The sequence below is a fragment of the Phocoena phocoena genome, chromosome 8 (genome assembly GCF_963924675.1).
Source record: "Phocoena phocoena chromosome 8, mPhoPho1.1, whole genome shotgun sequence".
NCBI lineage: Eukaryota > Metazoa > Chordata > Mammalia > Artiodactyla > Phocoenidae > Phocoena > Phocoena phocoena.
Window position 1 is genome coordinate 83,342,038 of NC_089226.1, and position 24,702 is coordinate 83,366,739.

General features: G+C 34.8%; 1 protein-coding gene across 1 annotated transcript in view; it reads right to left on the reverse strand.

The window, feature by feature from the left end:
- IMMP1L (inner mitochondrial membrane peptidase subunit 1) overlaps positions 1-24,702 on the reverse strand; it is a 75,088-nt gene that overhangs the window by 19,396 nt on the left and 30,990 nt on the right. The window contains exons 3-5 of the mRNA XM_065882935.1: positions 7,359-7,492; positions 5,748-5,836; positions 1,808-1,934 (exon numbers count right to left, since the gene is read on the reverse strand). Coding sequence (XP_065739007.1) covers positions 1,808-1,934; positions 5,748-5,836; positions 7,359-7,463 — 321 coding nt within the window. The 5' untranslated portion in view covers positions 7,464-7,492. The remainder of the gene's footprint in view (positions 1-1,807; positions 1,935-5,747; positions 5,837-7,358; positions 7,493-24,702) is intronic.

Here is a 24,702-nt window from a genome sequence, read left to right on the forward strand (position 1 = left end):
TAAATCTTTTCATCCTAATATTCCTCCTCTAATAATTTTAAAAGAAAACAACAGCAGTGTACACACTGTACACAGATAGTAGATGCTATCATTTATATATTTTGTTATTCTTTCTGTTGATAAAACTATTTCTGAAGTATATGCTTGTTGCTAAAGCAACTTAGAAGTGACTAGAATGCCTCAAGAAATGAAAACAGTCATGTGAAGGTGAAACCATTACGTAAATAAGTGACATTTTTGAAAAATAAAAGGATAAGTATCCATGATGAAGGCCACAGAAAAATAGGTTACCTGATACCACATTCTCAACTTTAACATCATCACCATCAGCTAAGGATTCCTAGGATGTTTAGCACTGTAGTAATAAACATCTAAAGTGTAATAAACAATTGCACAGCTGAACCATAGTCTATTAAGAACGGTAAATAAATAACAGATTATTTAATAGTCTACTGATCAAACTTATAGGGCAATCAGAGGCTATTGTAGGTCAAAATAAATTTACAACGATGAAGACAATTTAACTCTTAATTATATGTTTACACTAGGGATGAAGATAAAGTTACTTAACAGATGTAACAGCTCTATTAATAATCTGACAGTGACACAGAAAATTTAAACAAAAATAGAAAATTAAATTATAATTAAAGAGAGAAGAGTATATGCTGAGTAAACAGAAGGCTGCCCTCCCCTGCCACAAGCTGTCTCAGCAGCCATGTGACTGGTGAAAGGGGCTCACACGTTACATTTGCTCTTCACTCTTTTGTTCTACTGCTCTTGCTCTTCTTCCTAACTGAGTTGGCAAGCTGACTACACCAAAATATCTATCCTAAACATTTAAATAGGATTTAAAAAAACTAAACTACAAGACTGTGTTTGGTTTTACCAGATTTTCCACTAACAAGTCAGTGGAGAAACAATCTAAGCCAGAATTCCAGATTGCATTTACTTCTCATGTCTCCTTTGTCTCCTCCAGTCTATGACAATTCCTGACTTTCCTTTTTTTAAAGACCTTGACATTTTTGAAGAGTACTGGTCAATTATGTGGCAGAATGACCCTCAGTTAGGGTTTGTCTGATGTTTTCTCATGAGGCTATATACCTTCTTTACAAGAGTACCACAAAGGTGATGTGCGCTTCTCAGTCCTTGAATTCAGGGGTCACATTATGTTGACGTCTTGTTACAGGTAAAGTTAACCTTGATCACTCAGTTAAGGTGGTGTCTGCCAGGTTTCTCCTCTACGAAGCTACTGTTTTTCCCTTTGTAAAAATATCTTGGGAAAGATACTTTTTTTTTTTTCCCATACGCGGTCCTCTCACTGTTGTGGCCTCTCCCGTTGCGGAGCACAGGCTCCGGGCGCGCAGGCTCAGCGGCCATGGCTCACGGGCCCAGCCGCTCCGCGGCATGTGGGATCTTCCCGGACCGGGGCACGAACCCGTGTCCCCTGCATCAGCAGGCGGACTCCCAACCACTGTGCCACCAGGGAAGCCCGGGAAAGATACTTTGAGACTATGCAAATACACTATTTTTCCTCAAACGTCTGCCCATTATTTTGACATTCATTGGTTTATCTTGCCTGCAACAACTAATACTGAGATCTTTTTTATACAGGGTTTTAAAAGGAAATAAAATATATAAACTATAATGGCCATGTTGTTCTTGATACAAACATACTTAAATTCTAATGAATGCATTATTCTAACTTATATTCAAAATATGAATAAAAGTTATAATCATTTGTCAGTGTGTTCAGTTAATGTTAATCAACTATGATACCAATGAATAACATAATTGAAATGTTACTTACATAACTATGGCTTTTAAAGAAAACTGATGGACTACTGCTGAGAATTTTGTCTCCTTCCAAACCAATTACTCTTTTACAAATATTTGATTTTGGATCACTTGGGCTTTTTGCAATCACAATGTCACCTCTGAGGGGAAAAAGTCAAAGAAATGTCAGTGTTATTATTAGCAAAAACACATGCATGGCACTGCTACAATACTTTTATAAAGCAACTTAAACAAAGCCACACCTTTTTCCTCTGATAATACTGACCCTCCCATACATTTACCAGCTTTGAGAACCTTTGTGACTAACTTTATGGGTCAGAATCTAACAATGAGAGTGATGGAAAAGCTATTAGAAGATTCTAAAATTTCTGATAATTCCATGAGAATTATCTTCTTGCACTATACCCACTCAGTGTTACTTCTGTGTCCAAATTTTAGAACCAAAACTATGAAAAAACAATTCCGTGTAAATACCACCAAATTAACCAAGCAAATTTGACTGCCCAGCAGTAGCACTGATTGACTCTAGAGCACATAAAAAGGTAGAAACATCATCTGTTTCCCTAGAGCTTAAAGAACTGAGGAATTGCAGCATATAAATTATATAACCTGGATAGTTTACAGTACAGTCAAAAAAGACATATATTTGAGAAAAAATATCAGAAGACTCAGCCAAATAAAATGCTAAAAGCTACCCAAACATATATTACAAAAAATAAACTGGCAAATCAAACATATAGAACCAATATGGATATGATTACATATGGAAGACAGGATTCATGGAAGAAATAACAATCTACATGTATTAGAAGACTAAGAAGATATCGAAAATTGGAAAGGAAGAAGGAGATAAAAAAATATGACTAATGCCTCAACCAAAGAGAATACAATGCTCTTTCTGCATGAAATGAGCAATAAGTGAATTCTGTTGCTCACAATCGAAAGGATTTAATATATTTACTTATTATCTGTACCAGGTTCAGGAAATAATTTGATGTTGCTTGTAATAAAAGATGCATATATCAAAACAATATCAAAAGTCACAAAAATAAAAGGAAGATGATGGTTAAATCAGAAACCTAGTTATTGCTATATATAAGTATTACAATGAGTTCAAAACTTTTGGTAGTCAGGTCAAAAAATAAATTATGATTAATTACATGGCAATCATTACCTAATAAAATAAAGTTTAGTTTGGGAGGTATGACAAAATTTTCCTTAACAACTAAGTTAAAGAGGAATATACAAGAAGGATACCTATGTAAGGAAAGTAAAGATACCATCTTCATCAGAACTTTTACAGAAAATAAAGCAACAGTATTCAGAACAGTCATTTCTTGAGGTTATTCTTGATAAGAGTTGAATGCTATTAAAACACTAAATTCTATAATTTGGAGTGCAATATAAGGCTTACACTTGTTTGAAAATGTTATAAAGTATCTCTTTCCAACCAACTGGAACCATGTCAATGGAACTGTTCAGATGAATAAGTTTGCAAATATTGTAACCTATGTAACATACTAACAAAGTTGATTTTGGCTAGCTTTGGGGAAAGAAATGTTTTCCATGGGAGTTTTATTCAGCTTAAGTGTTTTGTTTGTTTGTTTTTTGCGGTATGCGGGCCTCTCACTGTTGTGGCCTCTCCCATTGTGGAGCACAGGCTCCGGACACGCAGGCTCAGCGGCCATGGCTCACGGGCCCAGCCGCTCCGCGGCATGTGGGATCTTCCCGAACCGGGGCACGAACCCGTGTCCCCTGCATCGGCAGGCTGACTCTCAACCACTGCACCACCAGGGAAGCCCTCAGCTTAAGTGTTTTGACAAAATAATCAATATGATCCTCAAAACAAACTCTGCACTTGAATGGCAATGTAAAAATCATAATTCAGTCAAGGTGTTTTAATAGAAAGCATCATTACTGTATACTGTATTTCTGGTGGTCTAACCAGATATTATAGGCACAGAGCTTAAATCAAAATATATAACCTTGGACTCTCAACTCTTTCAAATAGGATTTTAAAAGAAACTTAATAGAACTAAGACTGAAATTTTCCTGTATCATTTATAAACATCCTTATTATCCCCTCCTAGATTGTAAGCTTTTGAAAACAAGGGTTAGTATCTTGCTAAGCCTAACATTCTCTATCAGGTACAGCACATCTTATAAGTGAGGTGCTCATTAACTATTTGTTGAAGGAATAAGTAGTAATAAGAGACTATGGTTGTCTCAAGTATGAGTGTTCGGTCCATTGGACTGAAAAATCTATGTCCTTTAGATACCAGATATGCATACTTTCATTTTCCCTAAATGAATGGCTACTCTATCTTTAGAAACAGCTAGCAAGAGGATCTCTTGCCAGGGGTCAGAGATTCCCCTGAAATCTCAAGAGTTCTGTGCTACAGATAAAAGAAAAAAATACTCAGGACAGTAATGTTTTTAAAGTAGGAGTTACCAACTGACTACCTTGGCTGTAAAAGTTACTTTGGTATGTCTCCTATAAATGCCAAAGTTTGAACTGTCCTTCCATCTAATGGGCCCCCTGAAGGAGCAGAATACAAAATAAAACCTCTAAAGAATCTTAATAAATTTACTAAATATACTTATTTACATTACCATCTGAATGCAAAGAGTATCTATCCAAAAAAAAAAAAAAAAAGACAATATTGAGCTGTTCATTCAACCACTATTTAGCCAATGAGTCCAGCTCCTTGTTAAGGATGCTCAAGGACTATGAGAGTGAAATCATGTGATTAGCATGGAAAACAGAAGCTTGTCTTCATGTTGCAGCAAAGCTAGGTCTCCAGTTAATCCAAAGACTGTAATAAGTTATTTTGATACAAGTTAAAAAGAAAAGGAAGCTAGAACATAACCTGTTATATAAGTTTTATTTTATAACCCCATATCTATCAATTAGGTATTATCTTGAAGTTGTTACGGATAAAAGATCTGAGGAATTACCCACAGACCATGCTAGACCATACAGCTTGAGCAAGAGAGAGTTTCTATTTACAGAATCTAGGATAGTGGAAGAACGAGTAAACACAAAGAACAGTTTTACACTATTCTTGGTGATTTTTCAGTAATGTGAAGTAGACTATAAAAAAGGACAATAATGAAAGAGGAATGCCTAAACCTACTTATGCTATAAGCTAAATACCAGCTCAAGTGAGTAAAATTTGTATTTTATGAAGATGAAATGTGATACAGATCTATTTTTTCAGAATTATGAAAAACTAATGGACCCCAAATTTTAGGGAATCAAAGGGGTGTCCTTTAGAAAATACACTAAATTACTAATAGTTCACATCCATTCAGAAGGAATAATAATCAGGGAGTTAAGTAGAATAAACAGTATCTCAAGGATTGGAAACACCATTTAGAGTAGGATTTTAAAAGATGTAGTGGCAAACAATATTTCCCAAGGAGTTTTTTAACTTAATATAATTAATCAGGAGACTTATAATAGATAAGATTCCTGGCTCCCAGCTATATACAGTGCTATAGTCTAAAAATCACTGACTGCTCATCATAGACTATAGAGAATAAGACAGTCATCAATAGAAATGCAGGATTATTTTAAAAATTAAAAAATCAAATCACTGATTTGGATATGTAATGTAGCTCCTAAGTCCCTGGTTCTTTATTCAAAACATTCTAGGACAAACCCACCCCCCAACCCCTGCCGCAAAAAAAAAGTAAAGAAGGCTTGAATGCACATTATAAAAGGGACTGCTATCTACTTTGCACAATGATACAAGGAACTGCATGTTTAAAGAAACTATTAAAATTTCTCAAACTGAGAGAAAATATTTGAGCCAAAATTTCATCCAGTTGGTCATTAATTTGGTTATTTACAAAAGAGTTTTTAAAGCTAAAGTTAAGAAACTGCAGAAAAGACACAATGTGTATGTGTGTTTTCACCATCAATTTAGTATACCTGTGGCAGAATTTACCTTTGGATACCATAAAAATGTCGACTAAGATTTTCTGCAAAAACAATATCTGAATTTTGAATTGTAGGCTCCATTGATGGTCCAGAACACTGAAAGAAAGGCAATTTTTAAATTTAAGTTGAAAACCTTTTAAAATATAAATCATCTGAGCAGGTTCAAAAGAAAGAAAATCAAGCAAATGTTCTTCAAGCTTGGAGGATGATTCATAATAAGCTGGAAGCTCCAAGATAAGTTCAACTCTACAGAGTAGCCAGCAAGTCTGGAAAAACAGGCAAAATATATTTTAAATGGTTTGTTAATATTATAATAGAGAAATAAAATAACATTATCTATGTTTCCAAATTTTGGCCATCTTGTAAAATTTAAGCATCATGAGGGCAGGGACTTTGTCTCTCATGTTCCCAATTGTGTAACCAAGGTCAAGAACAGTGCTTGGCATAAGGTTGATACTCAATATATACTTGTTGAATGAATAAATTAATGATTTTTTTTTCTTGCTACTGTCAGCTATCATCCAGTACCCATGACAGTTATTTACCAAGTGGTATCATACTATTCTCAATGAGTTGATGCCTTTCCTTTTCTTCCAAGAGAACAGCTTACTCATTTGATGGGGCTGCAACTTATATTTTCTATTGAAAAATATTGGCATAATGAGATATACTTTAAAGATTTTCATATTAGTAGGTAAAACAATTATCTTCATATATATCTCAAAACTGTAATAAATGATCATTGCAACTTGAAAAATCTAAACACAACAGTCTCCATTCACTCCACTTTCATGTAAATAAAACTTTTTACTCAAAACTTCCTACTTGGGCAGAAAAAACAAAGACCACAATGCAAGTTTTTTGCTAACTCTGTAGCCTACTGGAAATACCAATGTAAATTTAAAAAAATCAAAGAGGGGAGTTTCAGTTAAATATATTTATTTGCACTACTCCAGCTCAACTTGAGATTATATGACTGTGAATATCTTAGGGTAAACCTGATAAAAATAGCAACACCAACAGCAAAACGTACTGACTGAACAATCAATCTATTCTTTCATTTATATGACAAAAGGTTAGTATTGTCATGGTCGATAGATTTATGATGCAATATTAAGAAAATGCATTGGTAGGAGGACAGCCTTAACATTTTAATGTTGACACAAGGCAGAATAATCATTTATTTTCAGGACAGTTATTGATACTCTTCACAGTGGTTAAAAGTAGGGGTTTTGAAAATCAGAGAAATCTGTGCTGAAATTCCAAGTCTACTTGGAATTGTGGGACCTGCAGAAAGTTACTTAAGCTTTCTGAGCCTCAGTTTCCTCATGTGTATAACAGATTTCTAGTAAGTATCTCATAGTGTAAAAGATTAAATGAGTTAATAAATGTAAAACATCAAACACATCCTGGAACACAGTAAGTAGCATTCAATAAATGGTAAAAACTAGTATTATTAGATTAATAGGGCCTTTGTGCCCCTGCAAGAAACAATGCAGGACCATATTTAAAGTTACAGTTCTTATATTTTATATCAGTGCCAATTCAAACACTCTCTTCCTTCAATTAAAAAAAAAACATATTTTAAATGATTATTTTCTTGAATGTAAAAACTTACCATGACAACACCACCAACGTATTCAAAAGCACAATGAGCTATACAGCCATACTGAATAGTATAGCCAACAAGCCGAAAGGTTTTTCCCAGAACACCACGAAGCATAGTTCTATGTAGACTCTGCCACCATTGGCCTGATGGTAAATTTCAAAAAGTTTCATGATCAATACTATTTAAAAACACTTAAGAAATAGCTCTATTGTAAAATATTTTACAATCACCCAGAGTGTATTAAATGCCTAATATGGTTTGGTGCAGAAAATCAAGAGTTTATTTTCATTTTTGCCGAAGGTTTATTAAAATGGCAAATTATAGCCACTTAATATTGTGATCTTCTAAACAGAGATTATATTCAAATATCACTGGGTTTATATATGAATTAGATAACTAGTAGACTCTGAACTTGTCTCTCTCCTTTCATGCCTTGGTTATTTCTTGGTATTAAGGCAGATGTCTAAGAAATGAAATTAGCTCTTTCAAATACTAATAATAGTTTTTCATACTGTTACCTGCTATAGTACATCAGTTCTCGTCATAACATAATATAGGAATAAAGGGGAAAGCACTAGAATAGGTGTATGAAAACGCAAGTTTTAAACTGCTTCCTTTATTAATTTGCATGATCTTCAATGAATCACTTAACCTCTCTGAGCCTTAATAAAATGGAAATAATAGTATCTCACAGAATGGTTCTGAGAATCAAATTCAATAACATGTCAAAGTGGCTTTGTAAATTATAAAGTTACATTCAGTTTTCAGTTATTAACTATTGATATAACAATGAACACATGAATATTATGAAACAGCAGAAAGAAACATGTATTTTTAGAAAGCTATATACCTTAACATACTGATATTACTCATCTAGAACAGTCCTAGTATTTGTCCCTTCCTTTCCATTTACCTGCTAAAACTATGTTTCAAGCATTTCTCAACTAACGGCCTAATGCTTAGGCCTAGACTGCTATGCACTGTTCTCAGATTAAATTTACTAAAACACATCAACAATAATAATAATATGTAACATTTGCTCAATGCTTGGATATGTCAGGTTTTACAAATTAATCTCTGTGAGATAGATAGTATTACCATTATCATTTTATAGATAAGACAAAGGAACCTAAGAGTAGTAAACTTGCATGCTAAAGATCACAAAATCTGAAAATGATACTCAATAACTTAACAATTATGTTACAGTGACTTCCATATTACTCCCTTGCTCCCATAACCTCAATGGCTCTCTATCAGATCAAGTACAGATTACTCATTTTCAGGATCTTTGACAGATGGTTCCCATTCCATCCTCAGATTCCAACCTGATCTTCCCTGATGCTCCTACATGAATGAACTACTCCATCATACTGGTCCAGTTTACTTACGGTATACTGCCCAACCAACACTTATGTATGCCAATACCCATGCCTGGAATATACCCATCATGATACCCATCATGTATCTAATTTTTAACTCTTCTCCAAATGCTCTCAACAGGCAAGTTTTTCCTTCTCCTCTGGGTTCCTATGGTTCCTCATGTTCATTTTTTAATGATTAAGAACTCGGTTTCTAAAGCTGATCTTGTCTTGAGCAGGTATCCTGGCTCCACCATATTTTAGCTGTGTGATCTTAGGAGGTTATTTTACCTCTGTAAACCTCAAGTGCCTTTCCCTGTAAAATGGCCTTAGTATCAGTACCTATCTCAGAGAGTTAGTGAGGATTACATATAATCAGATATATAGTCTGTGTAGCAGAATATATCAATAAATTCTAGTTACTGTATCATTCACTTGGCAATCAGCATGTGCTGTATAACCTCATAACATTAGTTGCATTTTCAAGTGTCTAAGTTTCTCCCTAACTTATGTTTAAATAAAATAATAGAATTTTTTTTTTTTTGGCTGCACCACATGGCTTGCAGAATCTTAGTTCCCCAACCAGGGATTGAACCCAGGCCCTCGGCAGTGAAAGTGCGGAGTCCTAACCACTGGACCGCCAGGGAATTCCCAATAATAGAATTTTAGAGCCCACAGCATAGAACTATATCCTTTATTAGTGTTTTATTACTTATTAGTGTTTATTCACCTATTAAACATTTATTATGTCTTCTCCCCTAACAAGTCTTCTCTGGCAGCACCCCAAGAAATGTTACTTATGCTTTGTGTCACTCACCTACCTTAAGCATACACTGATTATAATACTTACCACACTGTATTATTCATATCTTTTCCCTTATTACATACTATATTTGCTTATATGTCTGTGGGCAGTGACTGTGCAGTATTCATCTTTGGGTCCTTAGGGCCTACCAAAGAATGCTTGCCTGAATGAATTAATGAATAAATATTGAACCCAAATCTCCTATAATTTCAACATCTTTAGTATGATAAAAATGGTTATAAGGTTCAAAATGATTATCAGAAGACCACTAAGATTTTTGGTCAATGAGGAGACATGTTAATGTCATACTCACTGAAGAAAGAAAAAAACTCTCAGTAACATATTAAAAAGTGTTCTCATTAAATCTTTTAAGTAATATGAAATATTCCATCTTAGGAATCTGGCTTACAGTAATAACTGATGCACTTTAAAAAATACTGATATTTAGAATTTAATAAATAAGAAGTGATATTTAAAAACACTTCATAACTGAGGTTCAATTAATTCAGAAAAGACTGAAGAGGAGTAACAATAATAGAACATTATTTGTAAAGTTAATTAGGTTGTGTAAACACTACTTTGCTCCCACTATAAAACTAGGGAAAAAAGTAGGGGTTAAGTCCGAAAGCTTAGCTTTGAAAATGTGATCTATGAAAACAAATCCTAAAAAGTAGTGAAATGAATATTACATTTAAAAACTAAAATAGAAATGAGCTTACCTGATGTTAGAGAGGGAATATATTATCAAACAAGAAGAAACATGTGGCACTCAGCAAGAAGATATTGTTAACACAGATAAAAGGTGAAATTTAGAGGGGAAATCAATAGCAATCTACCAAAATTTAAATAATTTGGATTATGCAATAGATTATGCATTTGGCTAAAAAACATACTAAAAAAATACAAAGATGCTATAACAATACAATGGTTCTGATTCACTGAGAGGCCCTGTAATTAACTCCCATTCAGAAGTAATTGGGGCCATAAAGCCTTTTTTTTATTACTCAGTAAATGCTCAATCCCAAATACAATGTTTGTGATGAAACTGTCTCATAAAATAATAAAACAGATGAGTGATCAGAAGAAAGAAGTTAACAGACATTGTTTCTTCCCTAGAGATATTAGCAACAGAATGGTGTCTGAAGTGTCTGAAACTATTTTGGATCTTAATCTCCTAGATAAAAAGAGCAATGGAGCTATTTATAGAGGACTCTGAGGATCAAGACTACTTGGTCTTATATTTAAAAGTGCAATGAGGAGCACTGTTGAGAAATACTGAAATTGAGAATAAGAGCTGATGAATTTTTTTTTAAGAGAAATCTCAGAGTAGAAAGTAACATTCATATAAGACATAAACCACATACACTGCTAGCACTCAGTAGATCTACTAGCAAAAGGGATTAAATAACACAGAGGTTTCAAACCTCTGGTTTACATAGTGATTTCAAGGGGTCCATGACTCTATATATGCATACATTTGCCAGATATCTTGTTTGTCCCTCTGGACTCACTCTCTACCTTTCTCCATACTGCTCTCTGCACTTGGAAAACTGACCTATATGAACTACATCAAGGCACTTCAGTCAAGCTTCGACTTCCAGCAGGACGTCAGAGGAAGGAACGGTTATGTATTTTCCTGGCTCCCTCCCTCTAGAGTCTTCTCAGGCTGGCTCTGTCTTTGGACAAAAGGTCATTGTCTCCAAAGGCAGAGGAGCCACTTTGAGGGGTTTCCCATTGGCCAAATTTGAGATTTAAAAAAAAATAATAACAGTAATAAATAATATATTAGAATAAAAATGAAATTGCCTGAGGACATTTTTTTAAATAGGAGTATGTGTTGGGGACAAGGAAAGTTCTTTATCAAAAAAATGGCAGCTAATATATATATATAGAGGGAATAATGAAATTATTACCAATGTAATAATTCACTCAGGCAAGGGCCATTAATAGATGTTTAAAATTACCAGATGATGTTCTTGGATTAGAAGAATTAACATTATTAAAATGGCCATACTACCCAAAGCAATTTACAGATTTAATGTTATCCCTATCAAATTACCCATGACATTTTTCAAAGAACTAGAACAAATAATGCTAAAATTTATATGGAACCACAAAAGACCCAGAACTGCCAAAGCAATCCTGAGGAAAAAGAACAAAGCTGGAGGCATAACCCTCCCAGACTTCAGACAATACTACAAAGCTACAGTAATCAAAACAGCATGGTATTGGCACAAAAACAGACATACGGATCAATGAAATAGAGAGCCCAGAAATAAGCCCACACACCTACGGTCAATTAATCTTCAACAAAGAGGCAAGAATATACAATGGAAAAAAGACAGTCTCTTCAATAAGTGGTATTGGGAAAACTGGACAGCATGTAAAAGAATGAAATTAGAACACTCTCTAACACCATACACAAAAACAAACTCAAAATGGATTAAAGACCTAAATGTAAGACCAGATACTATAAAACTCCCAGAGGAAAACATAGGCAGAACACTCTTTGACATAAATTGCAGCAATAATTTTTGAATCTGTCTCCTAGAGTAAGGGAAATGAAAGCAAAAATAAAAAAATGGGACCTAATGAAACTTGAAGCTTTGCACAGCAAAGAAAACCATAAACAAAATGAAAAGACAACCTACAGAATGGGAGAAATTATTTGCAAACAATGTGACCAACAGGGCTTAATTTCCAAAATATACAAACAGATCATACAGCTCAATACAGAAAACAAACAACCCAATCAAAAAATGGGCCAAACACATTAATAGACATTTCTCCAAAGAAGACATACAACAGGCACATGAAAAGATGCTCAATATCGCTAATTATTAGAGAAATGCAAATCAAAACTACAATAATATATAACCTCACACGGGTCAGAATGGCCCTCATCAAAAAGTCTACAAATAATAAATGCTGGAGAGGGTGTGGAGAAAAGGGAACCCTTTTACACTGTTGGTGTAAATGTAAATTGGTGCAGCTACAATGGAGAATAGTATGGAGGTTCCTTAAAAAACTAAAAATAGAGTTACCATATGATCCTGCAATCCCACTCCTAGGCATATATCCAGAGAAAACTCTAATTCAAAAAGATACATGCACCCCGATGTTCACAGCAGCACTATTTACAACAGCCAAGACATGGAAACAACCTAAGTGTCCATCAACAGATGAGTGGATAAATAAGATGTGGTACATATATATATCTATGTATATATAGATAGATATATATATATATACACAATGGACTATTACTCAGCCACAAAAAAGAATGAAATATTGCCATTTGCAGCAACATGGATGGACCCAGAGATTATCATACTAAATAAAGTCAGAAAGAGAAAGACAAATAACATATGATACCACTTATATGTGGAATCTAAAAAAATGATACAAATGAACTTATTTACAAAACAGAAATAGACTCACAGATATAGAAAACAAACTTATGGTTACCAAAAGGGAAAGGCAAGGGGAAGGATAAATTAGGAGCTTTGGATTAACAGACGCACACTACTTTATGTAAAATAGATAAACAACAAGGTCCTACTGTATAGCACAGGGAACTGTATTCAATATCCTGTAATAAACCATAGTGAAAAAGAATCTGAAAAAGAAGAGATAGATAGATAGATAGATAAACTGAACCACTTTTCTATACACAGGAAACTAACACAACACTGTAAATCAACTGTAGTTCAATTTAAAAAAATACTGGGTAAAAGATTGTTGGTAAACAGGACATATGCAAAGTATTAAAGTAAATAGTTTATTATTTACAAAGGGAACAGAATACCTTTACATGAAAAGATCAAGTAAATATTACCTTTACATGAAGAAATCAAGTACATATTAACTATGTGATCAAATTTAGCTGCATAAATAATGGTAAAAACTGATATGTAGCTTCCTGACATGATGCAGTGACATACAGTACATCAACATCTTTGTACTATTCTTGCCAGAAGTGCATAACCTAAATCTAATTATGAACAATCAGACACATCTGTATCATAATCCATAAACAACTTGAACACTTAAAATATAAATTTAATAAAATAATAAGAATATTATTTTAAATTATAAGAATAATTTAAAATATAAGGACATGACAACCAAATACAATATGAAACCCTTAACTGGATCCTGAAGCAAAAGAAAAAGAAAAGCAACAAAAGATATTATGGGAAATTTGAACATAGCCTGTAAATCAAAACACATCATCGTTTCAATGTTATATTTAACAATATCATGACTATGCAGAATGATCTTGTTCACAGGAGAAAAACACTGATTTAAAGATGAATGTAACTGTAACTTTCTTTCACATGGTTTACTTCTGCTACTAATAATATAGATAGACATATGTAGATAAATTTATACACACGCATATACAAATATATACATACACATATATATGTGTATATATATATATATATATGGAGGAATAGAGAAAGATAATATGGCAAGATGTTCACTGTAAATCCAGATGGAGTGTATATGAATGTGTATAACATTTTTTTCAACTCTATAATAGAATTTTTAAAAGAAGAAACACTTGGAGGAAAAGGGGTGTCCTCATAGTCATTAGATCATTCAATCATTCAACCAATATTTATTGAGCTTCTACTATATGCCAAATACTGTGTTCAGCCCTGGAAATACAATAATGAACACGATGCCTGCCCTTATAGAGTTTATAGATTACTGGGTCAGATGTCACACACACATACAAAGTAGACAAACATGTAAATATATTAAATAATTTCCATAAAGGAAAAAATAGGGTAAAGTGATACAGAATTATTGGTGGGACATATTTTTCTTAAGGATGAATCAGGAAAGATTTCTCTAAGAAAATACCATTGAAGTTAGGTCCTGAAAGATGAAATAACTATGGAAATTGTGGAAAGAACATTAAAAGCAGATGAAACAGAAAGCATGTGCTTAAGGAATTAAAAGAAGACTGGAGCACTGTGTGAAGGACATTAAATGAGACTAGAGAAAGAGGAAAACTTATTCAAGTCTTGTAGAACTTTGGATTTAATTCTAAGACTAATGGGAAGCCACTGAAGGATTTAAGCAGGAGAGCAACATGATCTGATTTAGAATTTAAGATCACTCTCACTGTTATGTAGAGAAAAGGACTGGAATGGGTGCAAGATTAGAAATGCTGGGAGGGTAGTTAGGCTGGACCAACTACAGAAGTGGCAATGGAGATGGAGAAAAATGGACAGATTTGAGAAACTCTGGCAGCAAAATAAATGGCAAGGAAAAGGAAAGAATCAGGATGACCCTCAAGTTTCTGGACTGAGTAACTGGGTAAATGGAAGTCTATTTACAAGGTTCCTCTCAACACACACACTGGGATAGAAAAGGAAGGGTCTGATTTTGGTCATGTTGAAATTGATGTATTTGTGAGATATCCAACTGGACATGTTAGAGACTGGCGCTCTGGAACTTAAAGGAAGTTTCATACGTGGGAAGTCTTAAAAAAAATTACTATCTTAGGACCATATTCTACTACAAACAAGAGAAAACTAGAATAACAGCAAAGTAAGGGATTTATTTTCTATTAACACTAGTTGCTATATCCAAGTTACAGGCAGGAAGAAAGAAAAAGTATAGAGTATCCTGATTAACTTTTTTTTTTAAATAAATTTATTTTTGGCTGCATTGGGTCTTCATTGCTGTGCATGGGCTTTCTCTAGTGTGGCTAGCGGGCGCTACTCTTCGTTGAGGTGCGCTGGCTTCCCATTGAGGTGGCTTCTCTTGCTGCAGAGCATGGGCTCTAGGCACATGGGCTTCAGTAGTTGTGGCGCAAGGGCTTCAGTAGTTGTGGCTCACAGGCTCTAGAGCACAGGCTCAGTAGTTGTGGCACATGGGCTTAGTTGCTCCGCGGCATGTGGGATTTTCCCTACCAGGGTTCGAACACGTGTCCCCTGCATTGGTAGGCGGAGTCTCAACCACTGCGCCACCAGGGAAGCCCATCTTTTTGTCTTTTTAGCCAAAAAAAAAAAATCTTTGTTCCATCAACACTTAACTGGCCAAAACTATATAACTAAGTACAGTAAGGTGTACTTATAACTAAGTACAGGGGTGCTAAGAGAACACTGCTGTTCTCTTTATAAGCTTTGTAGCACTATTTGACCTTGAAAAATCACCTGAGCATTACCTGAGAAAAATTAAAACGTTAAAGAAAGTATGAAAGGGAGACATGGAAATGGAGACAACATATACAGTCAAGTCTTTGGAAAAGTTTGGCTATGAAGGCAAGCTAAACAGTAGAGCAGGGTTTTTCATCGTCAGCCGTACTGACATTTGGAGCCGGACAATTTTTTGTTGTGGGCAGCTATCTTTTACATTGTAGGATTTTGGCAGCATCCCTGGCCTCCAAATGCCAGGAGGACCCCTTCCCTAGTTGTGACAAACTAAAATGTCTCCAGACATTGCCACATGTCCCCAGGATGTAAAAAGGCCCTCAGTTGAGAACCACAGCAGTAGAGTAATAGGAAGAATGTGGTATTCAGCAAGTTTTTTAAAACATAGAAACACAGTAGCATATGCTTGAGAGCCAATGGTAACAATCCCACAGGGAGATGAAGAGAGACTACTGATAAGTGAGGGAGAAGAGGAGAGGGAAATAGAGAGATGCCTGAACACTGACATAAAGAAGGCAAGAGGAAGACTTCAATGCCAGTTTTGACAGAGTACTTATACCAGAATAACTTCTTGGTTGCAAAATCTGGATAAACAAAATAGCTGTTTAAAGGCATTAGGCAGCAATATAGGCAAGCCTTGAGGGGCAAGTATATATGAAAGAAGGGAAGAACATAAGGTAAACACATTCACTTGGCCTTTTCTCCAAGAATACTTGCCAATTTACAGCACAGGAAAATAAAAGTTTTAGCAGAAAGTGTTAGTTCCATTTGGTTAAGAAAGAGCTTGGAATTTATGGCCGTCAAAGTAGATGGCACATGAGGGTCAAACTGTAGGCAGGTAAGAACCATAAGTCGGCATGCAATTTTGCCACGAAGTGCTAGCCAACTCCTAAATTGCTACCTGAGCAGAGTGAGACTCCAGAATCTCAGTAGAAAGCAGCAAATAAAAGGCTAAAAACCTAAACAGAGATGTTAGCAACCACGGAATACCACGCAATGTGAGGGAGACAGGGGTTGGACTTCAAGACCTTCCAAGGCTGGCCATGCTGGTTATGACTGCAGTAGGGTTACCACTGAGAGTGAGGGCAAAACTGAAAGGGATCAGCCTTAACAAAGAATACAACCCACCCTTGACAGGATTAAAGTGACCTGTTCACACACTACCTGGCTGCTGAGGAAAAACAAAACAAAAACTCTGAATTTTCATAGGAAGAATACATCAATGAGAACTCCCACAATATTTTCTATAATGTTGGAGTGGGAAGGCCTTTTTAATTTTTATTTATTTATTTTTGCGGTACGCGGGCCTCTCACTGTTGTGGCCTCTCCCGTTGCGGAGCACAGGCTCCGGACGCGCAGGCTCAGTGGCCATGGCTCACGGGCCCAGCCACTCCGTGGCATGTGGGATCTTCCCGGACCGGGTCACGAACCCGTGTCCCCTGCATCGGCAGGCAGACTCTCAACCACTGCACCACCAGGGAAGCCCAGGAAGGCCTTTTTTAAAACAAAACTGAGATATAATTCACATGCCATGAAATTCACTCTTAAAGTATACAATTGTAAAAGCTGTGTTCAAACACTGATAGTTTTGTCAGTTTGATGGTAGAAAAATGAAGGAGCTCTTAATTCAGGTTTTTATCTTCTCAATCTCATGAGCTGAGATCAAGAGCAGAGATTGAGAACTCTCAGCATAAAGCAAGCTGGTAAAATGAGAACTGGTTACAGATGTATTAGTATTCTATTGCTTCTGTAACGAATTACCATAAAGTTAGTGGTTTAAAACAACACAAATTTATTATCTTACAGTCTGTAGGTCAGAAGTCCACTATGTGTCTCACTGAACTAAAAATCAAGGTTTGGCAGGGCTGCATTCCCTTCTGGAAGCTCTAGGGAAGAATCCATCTCCTTGCCTTTTCCAGCTTCTAGAAGCTACAAACATTCCTTGGCTCATGGTCCCCTTCTTCCGACTTCAAAGTAAGCAGCACTGCATTTCTCTGACCATTCTTCCTTGGTCACATCTCCCTCTAACTCTCTGGCTTTATTTTGCCATCTTCTTCCACTCTTAAGAACCGCTGTGATTAAATAGAGCCCACCCAGATAATCCATGATAATCTCCTCATTCACATTCCTTAATTTAATCACATCTGCAAAGTCCTTTTTGCCATGTAAGGTAACATATTCACATGTTCTAGAGATTAAAACATGGATATCTTGGAGTGAGGGGTGGAATTATTCTACCTGGTAGCCACATCAAAATACCGACACACTCAACCAGTAGTTATCAAAGTGTGGTCCCCAGATCAGTAGGCATTTGTTTGAAGTGCAAATTCTTGGGCCAAACTCAAGATTTATGTAATCAGAATGGGAGTGTTGCTCAGCAGTCTGTGTTTTAACAAGTTCTCCAGGTGATTCTGAAACAGAATTTGAGAACTGCTCTAAGCTCCCAGGTGGCCAATGGCCACTTCTACCCTTGAGCAGCCTTGCTCATCTAGTCATTTATTACTGTGTGCCAGATAACTTACCATATTCCATGTGTGCTGTGAGAAAAGTTGGAAAGCTTTGGCATATAGAATTTTAATCCACCTAGGAAACAGAATTTATTACTTTTTATTCCCTATTACATTTACATTTTGAAAAACTGAGATAAATCAGGAGTTTGGGATTAACATTTACACACTACTATATATAAAACAGGTAAACAACAAAAACCTACTGTACAGCACAGATAACTATACTCAATATCTTGTAATAACCTATAATGGAAAAGAATCTGAAAAAGTATATATATATAACTGAATCACTTTGCTATACACTTAAAACTAACACAACATTGTAAATTAACTATACTTCAATAAAAAACTGAGTTATTAATGTAGAGAACCAATTCCTTTAATGGAGAGTCTATGTACTCTATCACATAACTAATAGAAAAGCTAGAAAAAAAGAAATGAAAATTTAAAATTGTGACTGTGCCACATAATACAGGAAAGGAAACGTACAATAATCCTCCCCAGAAAACCTTTAAGAGATTCTGATTAAAATATAGTAAAACTCGGGCTTCCCCGGTGGCACAGTGGTTGAGAGTCCGCCTGCCAATGCAGGGGACACGGATTTGTGCCCCGGTCTGGGAAGGCCCCACATGCCGCAGAGTGGCTGGGCCCGTGAGCCATGGCCGCTGAGCCTGCGCGTCCGGAGCCTCTGCTCCGCAACGGGAGAGGCCACAGCAGTGAGAGGCCCACGTACCGCAAAAAAAAAAAAAAAAAAAAAAATATATATATATATATATATATAGTAAAACTCCACATAATACTGGCATAAGGGAGCAAGGTTGTTGTCTAATTTCAATGTTCTATATCTACATTATAGATTTAAAAATTTTTTCTTCCTATAACATAAAGTTAGAAAACACTTTGTCGGATGTAGGTAATAATGGCTTCTTTCAATATACATAAAAAATCCTCAAATACCAACCAAAATAACAGTAACAACAATTACAGCAAATACTTAAATAGTAGTCTTGAGTGCCAAGCACTGTTCTAGTTACATATATTAACTCACTTAATTCTTACAATAACTCTATGAGAACTCATTTTATCAAGTATCTCATTTTACAGATAAAGAAACTGAGGGACAGAAAGGTTAAGGAACTATTAAAAAATCACACAGCTCATACACAGCAGAGCCAGAATTCAAAACAAGGAGGTTGGGTTCTAAAGTCCACCACTATGCTCTACTGCCTCTGAATAAAAATCAAAGAACTTTGTTGGAGACTATTTATAAAATAGGCATGGGAGAGAGGTTGGACTGACGTTAAAACTAGCTAAAAAGATGGAGCAGAGTGAACTCTAGAAGCTGAAAAACAAGTAGACATTTCTCCATCCTTGAAGTTTCTGGGAATAGGGGTACAAGTCTAAGATCTTGATTTAGATCTAACCATTAAAGTAGGCTTTACAGGGCTTCCCTGGTGGCGCAGCGGTTGAGAGTCCGCCTGCCGATGCAGGGGACATGGGTTCGTGCCCCGGTCCGGGAAGATCCCACATGCAGCAGAGCGGCTAGGCCCGTGAGTCATGGCCGCTGAGCCTGCGCGTCTGGAGTCTGGCTCCGCAATGGGAGAGGTCACAACAGTGAGAGGCCCACGTACCACAAAAAAAAAAAAAAAAAAAAAAGTAGGCTTTACAATGATTTCAGAATACCCGAAGCCACAAAGAAAATATCCACCTGATTGTTCAGGTCTGGAATTCCTTCGAAAAGAAGAGAAAGCGTTTTGTTTCAGAAACAGGAAAAAATGTAAAGTGTCAGGGTTAATTGAAACTATCAGTTTACAGAAATTCATTTATTTTAAAGTATAAGCAGTCAATCAAAGAAGTGATTAATATCATACTTTTTTTTGTTTTGATACATGGAATAGTTAGTGAATATATTAGCATTTAAAGAAGGATTCACATTAAGAAAAGGTGAGAAGAGAGTAGGATGTGAAGCAGAAGACAAATCCCAACATCATAGTTTTGCTACATTTACCTTCATTTGGACAAGAAGAAACAGCAGACTTATGACATTCCTGAGACCTCCATGATTTCTAAAATTCAAGAATATCTACAACAAAATACACTTTTCCCATAGAATTATATCTATCTATACAAAGTAACTGAAAGATATATGTCCATTTCTGACCGTGAATGGAAGTTACTGTGACAAGAAGAGAACAACAAAGACTCATTAAGACATGGACGTTGAGTGGTGTACTCTGTTCAATAGCTAAATAATTTACTCTCACACAGGAGCCTCTCCATCAAAGTAATTCAAATTCCTGCCATTTCAAAATCACCTTCAAGGCTGCTCATGAATTGTTCAAATCTGTAATGTTAAATCTACTGTAAGACATGTGCAGAGGATACTTTTTACATTCTAGAACTGCAAATTCAAGGAGCACTTATCCCCATAATCAATGAAAATTTTATTTAAATCTATTTATTTTGATTCATTCTCAGAGGAAATAATTGACAGCACTTTAAGGTTTAAAGCAGTGAATACTGCTTTAAATTTGACTGCAGCATCAAAATAACTCAAGAACCTAATTTAAAATCCAAATTTCCAGGCTCCCATCATGGAGCTAATGAATTAGAATTTGTGGGAGCAAGGCTGCAGAATCAGTAGTTTTAATAAGCTCCCAGGAAGGAAACCCAGTAAAGAACTTTGTGCTGTCATTTGAGACCACTGAGACATACTCACCATTTTCAGAAACTTGACAAAATTTAACCATTCGTTATTTTTAAACTAAATGTTAACTTTGGGATCATTCTATAAATTTTCATCATCAAATAAACTGTATAATGCTAACATTTCAATGATTTTGAAAATCCAATATTATTTTCTTAAGTTCACCTTTTATACATATATGTACAAAATCAAAACTCATTCTACGTTTATAAAGCATAAGCACTTGACACTATTAATATAATTAAGTACCAGCTTCCAAACAGTGAAATACCAAAACCACCCCATTCATTTACCAATAATTCCCCAATGGCTATATAATCCATCTATTTCAGAACAATATACAAGTTGTACAAGCAATAGTTGAAGGATATTCATTCAAATGGAAGAAATATCATTTAGCATTATTATAGGCTAGCTGTCATGTGCCAGTCTACAGTTCATGCATGGCCCTTTAGGGGTAATACTAAGGCTCACAAATTACCAAAAAAGAAAAAGAAGTTTATCATCTCTTAAATAATCAATAAGTCCTATGATTCCCATCCTGCACTACTGCTACAGTTGACTTATTTTGTTTTTTAATTTTCTTCATTTCTCCCATCCTATACCCCTTTTTCTTGTCTTCAAAAATAACTCCCTTAACTTTTATTGACACATTGAGTCACCTGTGCAATAAATTTATTAGCTGTAGCTTTTAAAGATGAGTCAACTTTATGTTATCAACAAGGTATTAAATTCAAGTAACCGATACCTATTTGAAAAGAATGTATGTCACTGAGAAGACCCTATATGTTTACAATGAATTTAATTAAGATGAGTTTATTTGGGACTTTCCAAAGGAGATAACCATTTCTAGTCAAATAATAATGGCTAGGACAGGGAAGGAAAAAACACTAACTCTCAAATGCCACTCAGTAAACAGCTGATTAAAAAACAGGAAAGTAAACAGTGACCATGTTTAATAAAAGTTTTGAGACAAATTTTATTTTGAAAGGAAAGCTACTCTTTTGAAATAATTATATAATACTATTAACGACCATAGAAAGTTACCCTGAGAAATACACTACCTGACAAAATAATTTGAAATTACACATAAACCAAATATTATATATTTAAAATACAAGTTATTACGAGGATAAGAAAAAGCTTTTAGTCCACTTATTTCATGAATAGATCTTTTCAGTGTAATAGAATTTTATTACATAAACAGCTTTTCAAATAGTAAAAATACAAACAGACGGCTAAAGAAGCCCTTTAAAATGAACATAATGCAGTTCAGTAGAAATATTATTAAGCTTCCTCATTCATTCACTTTAAATGGGACAACCAATGAAGAAACACATTTTGGAATACAATAGCTTGGAACCAGTTAAAAAAAATTCATTAAGAATAACAAATTTGCTAGGTAGGTTTGACCAACGATCGCTACATAAATTTATATTTTATTATTGTTTTTTTAGATAAAGACCTCATATGGAGAAAAGTAAAATGTACTACACATAAACAGAGACTGCAAGTAAATCAATATATTATGCATAATGGATGATTATATTTCAGTTATTCTTATAATTTCAAAAATACTTTAGTCACCTATATTTAAGATTTTTAAGTTTAAAAACATTATGATTAACGTTTTATAATCTATTTTTTCAAATATAAAGCTACTAAATCAAAAAACATAATAAGATAAAAATCAAGTCCTATGAATAAATATTTTAAAAGTATTCCAGGATCATAACACTGACAACACTAATTATCTTTTCCAGTCTTGGCAGTTATGTTGCATACTGTTTGGGTGACTGATGGGATAATTTCACTTCATTTTCTCTCAGTTTATTCTGGACCATGTAAGAAAAGAATATTAAAATAATTAACACCTCTAAACAAAGTAGTTGATAAAGTTTTTGGTTGAAATAAAATGCTTAAAAAAAGAAAACCTCAATTAACTAATACATGATTCTAGAGCAAGTAACTAAACCCCCATCTGCTAAAGGAAAACTTTGACTAAGAATTTCTGATTTTAAAAAATAGTCATTCAGTATTAATATAAACTATTTTATGACTTTTACATAAGATCATACACTTTCACAAAGAGCCTTTTTTATCAGCAATTTGAGTCAGCATTTCCTTAATTATCAAAAGTATATGTCGATATATTTTGATATCATTAAACATTTTATTCACTAAAAACATTTAATCAGCAAGAATTGAAGCAGTCATAAAACAGGTAAAACGTATGACAAAACAAATTACTCCAATTCCTTATACCTATAGACAGTAGGATTTATTGATAATGGTGTCATATCTAGAAGAACACTAAAGTCTTTAATATTTAATGTCAAATATAAATCTTTACCAAGAGCAAATACATTGTATCACCAAACTAGAAAAAGTATAAAAGACAATAATCAACTTTTCTATTTGAACATTTTAATATATTTTAAGTCATACATAGTTTATAGTTTATATATGTCTTCCATAATTTTGAGTCATATAGCTTATAATAAGGCAACATATTTTAAATAATAAAAAAGCATATTCTTTGCCTTGATCACCTGATTTTTTTGGTTGTTGTTTATAAAATTAATCATAGTTAGCAGGATAGAAATCGCTTTGAGCTTCATGAATGACATCCAAGAGATGGGAAAGGATTAGTTCTCAGTTGCTGCCAGTTATAGTGCCAGGTGGCTTTTTCTGCAGTGAAGGTGTTACGGATAATCCCATTACACTGGTACTAAATCTTGCAGACATCAAAATTATCACCAAGGTTCCTTTTCATCCCATCCTTTCCAAATGACTGGAAGTCGCTTCACCTGAAAGAAGTCAAATCCACATGCAGCTGCTGCTTTAGCAGACAGCAAACTCCCTGAGAACGCCAGTCGTGATTCAATTTTGCTGTGCTGGTGGCCCCCTATTCCCTGTCCAATAATACATCTGTTAAAAAATCCTACAGCTACAAATCAAGTTTAATCCTACTAGGGACCTCATGTTGGTCTTGTCTTCCAAAAAGGCAGCAGGTTCTGCTGTCTATCTGCTGGCGTCTGGGGAATACCATTTAAATCCCAGCCCTACTTAGAAGAATAAGCTAAGGATCACAAAACATGACCTCAAAAACCCTGATATGACTATATTCTGACCCAGAGGCATTCATTCTAGGTGAAGATTAGAACTTTGCATAATAAGATTACACAGCAAGTGAATGATATCAAGGGACTATCCATATGCAGCCGCCTGGTTTTCTATAGACAGCCTGTGCTCTGCAATATGCAGTGCAGACGAAAAAGAGCTTGGTCTTTCTAGCTGAAATAAAATAGATTCACATAAATTAGTTGGCCATTTCCAGATTCCTAAATCCCCTATTACATCTTTTATTGACAGCTCCGGTGAGGATAGCACAAATGTTATTCCTTTTCATTCTGTGCTTCTAGAACAATCATGCTCTGTAATTGAAATGTACATAGATTATGGCTAGAAATTAACATCTTGTTTGCTGTAATCTTGGATTACAATTGACTGTGTACATAATAAAATTAGGAAATCAATGGATGGATTTATCATCTCCAAGAAACTAGAGGCATTGTTTAAAGAACAGTTCAACATTTTGTGCCAACACTTTAAATGTATAAGTCACAAAGAGAAGTCAATAAAAATTTAAGTGAGTAAAAGAATACAACAGGCATCAGCCAATATCTACATAAAAGTTAGATTACATAAAAATTAGCTCATTTGCCTCAGAATTTAGAAAATGTGAATTATTCAGAGGTTTCACAAACAGGATTTTCTCCCTAAACCATACATGAACA